The sequence below is a fragment of the Piliocolobus tephrosceles genome, chromosome 19 (assembly GCF_002776525.5).
Source record: "Piliocolobus tephrosceles isolate RC106 chromosome 19, ASM277652v3, whole genome shotgun sequence".
In the NCBI taxonomy this organism is placed as follows: Eukaryota; Metazoa; Chordata; class Mammalia; order Primates; family Cercopithecidae; genus Piliocolobus; species Piliocolobus tephrosceles.
Window position 1 is genome coordinate 21,479,482 of NC_045452.1, and position 7,125 is coordinate 21,486,606.

A 7,125-nucleotide genomic window follows, 5' to 3' on the forward strand; every position below is an offset into this window, starting at 1 on the left:
GCTGAGGTGCCAAGATCCCAGACTTCCCAAACCCGAAGTCAGGGCACAGGGCTGACCCGAGAGCCATTCTGGTGGAATGCAATCTCATTCCCTTTAGCCAACCATTTATTTACGTTTTCCTTAAATGGTAACATGGTATGGCATAGGAACCCCAGCCGGGACATTCAGACTGTCCAGCTGTCTTGGGTACATTCTTCTATTATCTCACCCTCAACCCCCCAAGGTGTGGGGGGACAGTGGGCAGAGGCTGCTGCTACCGCCCCACGCCCCCCACACCAAGACCCCCCCCCGCCCCCCGACCCCCCCCCCCCCTGTCTCTGGCCCTTACTGTGTGCAGCCAACCAGGCCAGACTGACCTGCCACCCAGCACAGCGCCTGACCCGGGGCTGGGACGCCCCAACCCACCTGCTGTCCCACAGGGGCCCCCAGGCCTGGCCAGGCTGCATGGTGGGGTCAGGACCTGGGGGTGACTGATCCTAGTGAGCACCTACTGTGTACTTGGTACTGAGCTGGGAGCTTCCAGCTGTTTCTTCTCCTTATGCCCCTCAAGATGGCATCTTGTTCACTTTTACAGAGGAAGAGACCTAGGCTCGAGCCCCGGTCTGCTTGCCTCCAAAGCTGTGTCTTGCCCAGGGCCCCTGCCCCGTGGAATCAAAAGGGCTGGTTCAGGATTTCTCTCTTGCTCTCACAATGGGGAAACGAAGGTTTAGAGAGGGGGACTTGCCCACGGTCTCACAGTCAGTTTATTAGGTGGCTCTTCCCTGCTGGCCCAATGAGATTGGTGCTCAATGCCACCTTCCAGGGACTGCCCCCTGGCCTGAGCGTGCTCCCTCAGCTCTGTCTCCTCCTCTCCCAGCAGCACCCCCAAGTCCCTTCTCCCCGGATGCCTCCAGCCCTCTCCTGCCCATGCCAGCCGAGTTCTTCCACCCTGCAGTGTCTGCCAGCCAGAAAGGCCCAGAAAAGGGCACCGGCACTGGGACCCTCCCCAAGATTGCGCTGCAGGGCTCCTGGGCATCTCTGCGGTCACCAAGGGTCAACTGCACCCTCCTCCGGCAGGTACCGGCACCCCCCAGGCTCCAGAGCACTGGTCTGTGGGCAAGGGGCAGGATCTAAGCCAGGCCTCCAAGTCCAAGGGACTGGGAGGGGAAGGACCCAACCAAAGGCCCAGGGCACCACCATGCAAGGGGGTTAGGGAACGCTGGGGTGATGCTGAGACTGGAGCAGGAGGTGGCACTGGGGCGGACGGGAGTGGGCAGAGCTGGGTCCTGGGGGGTCTGGAAGAGGCCTGTGACACCTAGCTTGAGGGGAGGGGAGGAGGAGGAGTCCTGAGGTTTTGCAGGGTGGCGGGGTGCTGGCGGTCGGGAGGATACCCTGGGTTATCTGGGTGGGTGTGAGTGGGGGCTTGATTACCAGGAATGGAGGTGGGAGGGCGGGTCTGGTGGATGAGAAGCCTCGGCCTACAGGGTCCCCTGTACTGGATTGGCCAGGGCCACAGCCCTCCTACCCAAGGGAGCACTGAGGGCTCCGTTGTGGGGGTGGGGAATGGGGCGGAGCCGGCCCCCACAGTGCGGTGAGTGCGGGTGATTCACGGGTGACTGACTCGGTCGTAGCAGGCTGCGTGCCGTGGCGGGCAGGATACAAACTCCCTGCCTGCTGGTCTCACTGTTTAGCGCTGAGAGTGAGCTGCAGGGGTGCAGGAGGAGGGGTGATAACCAAAATAAATGTCTGCCGAGTAAAGTCTACTCCATGGTGGACAGGCAGGGAGAACAGCTCCCGGGGAGGGGCTGGAGGTGGGGGCTGGGACGTGGGGGGCCCTGGGGCCGGGAGGTGGGGGCCAGGGGCCGGAGCAAGTGGGAGGGACCGGAACCAGTGAGAGCAGCCAGGGCAGGGGCCGCGTCAGGACCATGGGGGCTGTGGTGGGGGTGCCACGTGCCCTGGGGGAGGGCGGTGGGCCCAGGGCTTCCCCTTGGAGTGAGCCTGGAGCCTTCTGTGAAGGACAGGGCCGGGTCTGACCTGGGTTTGAGGCGGGTGCTAGCTCCTCTCAGGGGACCTCTCGGGGCAGGTACAGGCCCTGTGGTGACTGCCGCCTAAGCTGGACGTGCAGAGGGGAGAATCCCTGCTCCGAAGGGAGCTCCTTGGATGGGGGCTGCCTGCTGTGCCGGGGAGGGAGGCGTCCAGGTTGCTGGGATGGGGGCAGACACAGGCGGCCTCCACCGCTCCCACCTCCCCCCAGGCCACCGGGAGCGACACGTCGCTGGACGCCAGCCCCAGCAGCTCCGCGGGCAGCCTGCAGACCACGCTGGAGGACAGCCTGACCCTGAGCGACAGCCCGCGGCGCGCCCTGGGGCCGCCCGCGCCTGCTGCGGGACCCCGGGCCGGCCTGTCCCCCGCCGCGCACCGCCGCCTGAGCCTGCGGGGCCGGGGCCTGTTCAGCCTGCGGGGGCTGCGGGCGCATCAGCGCAGCCACAGCAGCGGGGGCTCCACCAGCCCGGGCTGCACCTACCACGACTCCATGGACCCCTCGGACGAGGAGGGCCGCGGCGGCGCGGGCGGCGGGGGCGCGGGCAGCGAGCACTCGGAGACCCTCAGCAGCCTCTCGCTCACTTCCCTCTTCTGCCCGCCGCCGCCGACGCCGCTCCCCGGCCTCACGCCCGCCAGGAAGTTCAGCAGCACCAGCAGCCTGGCCGCCCCCGGCCGCCCCCGTGCCACCGTCCCGGCCCACGGCCTGGCCCGGAGCCCCTCGTGGGCCGCGGACCGCAGCAAGGACCCCCTGGGCCGGGCACCGCTGCCCATGGGCCTGGGCCCCTTGGCACCCCCGCCGCAACCGCTCCCGGGAGAGCTGGAGCCGGGAGACGCCGCCAGCAAGAGGAAGAGATGAGGGTCACGGGGCCGCCGGCCGCCTACCTTCCGCCCCGTCTCACCTTTTTTACCTCAGGAGCCAGGAGCAGACAGCAATACTTCGTCCACACCTGGGATCGCGCAGGGCCCGCCGGGCACAGGCGCCCGGTGCCCGTCAGCGGGGCTGAGCGGAGTCTGGGTTAGCCAGGCCTGCGTGGCCCACGGTGGCCCTTCCAGTGCATATATATATATACACACACATACAGACAGACATATATATATATATATATATATATATATTTATTTTTTTTACTGAGAGCTTATGACTTCCAGAAAGTGCTAAAGGTGGGAGGTGGGCCAGGGCCTGGTCGGGGCTTTTGTCTGACGCTCTGGAATTCAGGCCAGACCCACCCCGGGGCACATGTCCTGCCGGGGCGTCGCAGCTGTGTTTTTTGATGTCTCCTCCCGGGTTGAGAGTAGCTTGGAGAGGACCCTCAGGCCTCTGAGGGCACCAGGCCCGGGAGAAGAGGTGCAATTCAGGGTGTGTTTTCTTTTTCTTTTTCTTTTTTTATTTTAAAGAAGAAACGCTGCTAAGATCCCACGTGGCTCCCACGCGTCGGGGTGTCTGTCCTGTCATCCTGACCGTCTCCTTGTTGTGAAGTCTTTTGTAGACACCCCAGAGCACACACATACCCTTAGTACACGGGTTAGATGTCTCTCTTTAGAAAAATCAGGGGTGAGTAGCTGTGTTTCCTTAGGACCGTGGTGGGGGGTGGAGGGCAGCTCCAAGGCTGGGCTGGGGCTCTGGCCCCAGGGGAGGTCCCAGCTCCTGAGTACTTCTGAGGGAGTGGGTTCCACCCCAGGAGGGCGGGGTTGGGTGGAGCAGGAGTGGAGGCCGCTTGGAGAGGCCAGGGTACCTGCCTGGTCTTGGCTGGCTCTGGCTGCCCTGCAGGTGCCCCTGGGCTCAGGCAGTTAGTTGTTCAGTCACTTATGCCTTTTATCCCCAATATGGGCCCTGAGCTGTGGCTGTCCCTGTACGCTGTGCTGTCCCTGTCCTGAGCACCTATGCCCCCGCCCCAGTGGGTTCAAGGCCAAGCAGCTCTGACCGAATTCTAGGCAGGGGTGGGGGCACCTGCCTGGGCCCTGGGTCCAGCCGCATCCCCATGCCCAGCCTTTTGCATCACCTGGAGGCCACATTCTCCAACCCCACCTGCCAGCCCCTGTCTCTCCTCCCTGCCCCATCTCTCCTCCCCGCTGCCCCTAACTGCAGGTCAGCTTTCACTATAGCAGTGCTTCCCGAACGGGTTACAGATGGGGGGGTTTAATTTGAAGAGTTACGCATTTATTACACTATTTATTAGAAAAAAAATACATTGAACCCGTGATTTCACAGAGATTTTGCTTAGGTCAAGGCTACTTTTTTAAAAGGGAGTGACTTTCATGAAGTCAGTTTGAAGAAGGAGGTTGGGAGCATGTTGGTGGCAGTGGTCTGGAGAGGCTGCAGAGGCCACGAGTTTGGAGATGCTGCGCTTCAGCAATAACCTTGCCTTTGTTAAGACCCCCCCCCCTTGCCTTTGCTAAGACCTCCTCTGAGGGCTTCACCGGGGCCTGCTGAGGGACAGCCTTGTCCTTGTTCCCAAACTCTGACTTGGAAGAACTCAGCTTGTGACCAGGCTGGTGAGGGTGTGGGGTGCCCCTTGGAGGGGTTCTGGGTGTCTTCCAGGCTGGCACAGGGACCCTGGGGGAGGTGATGGGCAATGTGTGCTTTGTCACATGCAGAGACCTTTTGGGCTGAGGGAGAGTGGTCCGGGAGGGGTTGTCAAGTCCACCCGGGACACTGAGCCCCGGAGAGGGGAAGCGGCCAGCCCAGGATCCTTCAGGGCCCTAGCAGCAAAGAAGCTGGGGTGGTGTGGAGGGCCCCACTCCACACCCTAGGGCTGTGATGCTGAGCAAGGTGCCTGCGGCGGGAGGAACTGCCCAGTCCTCCCTGGGGGGCAGGTAGACCTGTGGGGATGGCTGGGTCCAAGCCCAACGCTGACCCCTCCAGAGAGCCTCAGCCCTGCCTCCCTTTCCATGGAGGTGGTTTTATGTGGAGCGAGCTACGTTGTCTGGGGAAGGAGTGTCTGGGCAGGCTTAACTGCTCCTGGCTGACCCTGAGCACTCGCAGTTGGAGGCAGGCAGGCAGACTTGACTTTTGGCAAGTCGGTGTGTTGCTGGAGGGACATGCGTGTTGGAGCCCAGAAGAGGGGCCGTGTGACCTGGGAAGACCATGTGGAAGGCTGGGCTTCAAATTGACAGGATCAGACACCGGTCCAGCAGCCTTGGGTCATCTTGTGACTCTGCTGAGCATCTTTTCCTGCTGTTACATGGGTTCAGAGCAGCTGCACGTCCTAGGCAGGATGACGTGAAACCTCCCCCTGCCCTGAACCATGTGGCTCTGGAACAAGCAGACACCTCGGGGCGGGTGTTCTAGGGAAAGGGATGGGCATGAGTGAAGGCTCCAGGGCCCACAGAGCAGGGCGTGTGGATAAGGTGAAAGAGCTGAGCTCAGAGGCAGAGAAGTCATTGCAGGGAGCAGTGGGAGATGGCCTGGCCGATCCCAGGCTCCTGGAAGCCCCACCTGCCGATCCCAGACACTTGGCCTTGTTCTTGTGGGTGACACAGATGGGGAACCGGGGAAGCTGTGATCTGCTGGCCAGCACAAGTCAGAATGGGTGAGGACTGGGCAAAGGGCCCTTCCTTCCTCCTCAACCCTGTGGTCTGGGGCCATGGCCTCAGGCCTGTGTCTATCACAAAAGCACAAATTTGCCCTAACCCACATGGCTGTGGGGAAGGTGGGGACCCAGGTCCCTGAGCTGTCTCTGCTGCTCCATAGAGTGGTGATGGGCAGGCACCTTGGCATCTGTGCAGAGACAGCCCAGTCTGGCCAAACCCTCTTCGTCTCCCCTGCTCTACCTTCTCCTGTACCAGGCAGCCCCTTAAAGGAGGACAAAGTGTGTAAAGCCTGTCTGCCTGTGTTCCCCCAAATCCTCAGCTCGGAGCCTTCCGCTTCCAGGGCCAACCCCAGCCTCCTTTGCTGCGTTGTGTAAGGGCTTGGGATCATAAGAGCTGCTCTTTAGCCCAGATACACATATTCTTTTTTGTCTTTGTGCAATAATCAGTGTTCCTGGCAGAGCCTGGGCCAAGCTGCAGCCTACTGAGGAGGTAGAGGCCACCTCCTCCAGGAAGCCCTCGGCCTGGGCCGCCACTGTGACTCTAGCACTCTCAGTCGCTGTACAGTTTCTATGGTGTGAATGAACTTCCCTCCTAGTTGCTGATGGCGCTGGTACCTGCTGGCCCAGATGGCCCGGGTGTAGAGAAACCAAGCGGCAGCCACCACCAGTGTTGTTTTGAATAAAAGCCCAGAAGCCTATTTAAGAATTTCTCTGTGTGTCTCTGCTGTTCTTTCCCCAGTGGGGTGGGTGTCAAGCTGAGGCTTCTCTCAAGGGAGGGGTGGCGGTTCTCCTCCTCCACGTTCAGGTGTGGGGCCTGGGGCGTCGGGGACCTAGAACAAGGCTCATGGCAGGGTGCTCTCATGGCCGCTGGGTGGGTGGGGGCCTGTGGAGCTGGGGAGGAGGCAGGCCTGGTTCCCACGCTCTGCTGCTGTAGCTGAGGTGCTGGACCTGGGCGAGAGGGTCACATGGGAAGAATAATCTACTCATCCTTTGGCACTGTCTATTTCATTTTATTTCTTTTCTTTTTTCTTTCCTTTTTTTTTTTTGAGACGGAGTCTCGCTCTGTTGCCCAGGCTCGAGTGCAATGGCAAGATCTTGGCTCACTACAAGGATCAAGTGATTCTCCTGCGTCAGCCTCCTGAGTAGCTGGGATTATGGGCGCCTGCTATCATGCCTGGCTAATGTTTGTATTTTTAGTAGATACAGGGTTTCACCACATTGCCTGGTCTCGAACTCTTGACCTCAGGTGATCCACTTGCTTCAGCCTCCCAAAGTGCTGGGATTACAGGCGTGAGCCACCGCACCCGGCCTGCACTGTCTGTTTCTTGAGTGAGTCTCCATCAGATTGCACTGACCCAAGTACGGGGACCGTGTTTACTTCTGCTGCTCGTAGCCCGGTGCTGGTTGAGCTTCAGCAAATGTCAGCTCCGTGGCTGTGTTTTGGAAGCAGAAGGGATTTCAAAGACCAACTAATGCCTTCTCTTATTTTTCCACTTGAGGAAACAGGCCTGGAGAGGCTGCAGGGTGTGGTCTGGGCCACACAGTGAGGCAGAGGCCAGGGGTGATGGGCACC

At 60.9% G+C, this 7,125-nt stretch overlaps 1 protein-coding gene across 1 annotated transcript in view; it reads left to right on the plus strand.

Annotated features, from left to right (window-relative positions):
* CACNA1I (calcium voltage-gated channel subunit alpha1 I) overlaps positions 1 to 6,260 on the plus strand; it is a 137,063-nt gene extending 130,803 nt beyond the window's left edge. Inside the window, exons 36-37 of the mRNA XM_023222216.2 lie at positions 857 to 1,056; positions 2,234 to 6,260. Coding sequence (XP_023077984.1) covers positions 857 to 1,056; positions 2,234 to 2,878 — 845 coding nt within the window. The 3' untranslated portion in view covers positions 2,879 to 6,260. The remainder of the gene's footprint in view (positions 1 to 856; positions 1,057 to 2,233) is intronic.
* Positions 6,261 to 7,125: the final 865 nt, after the last annotated feature.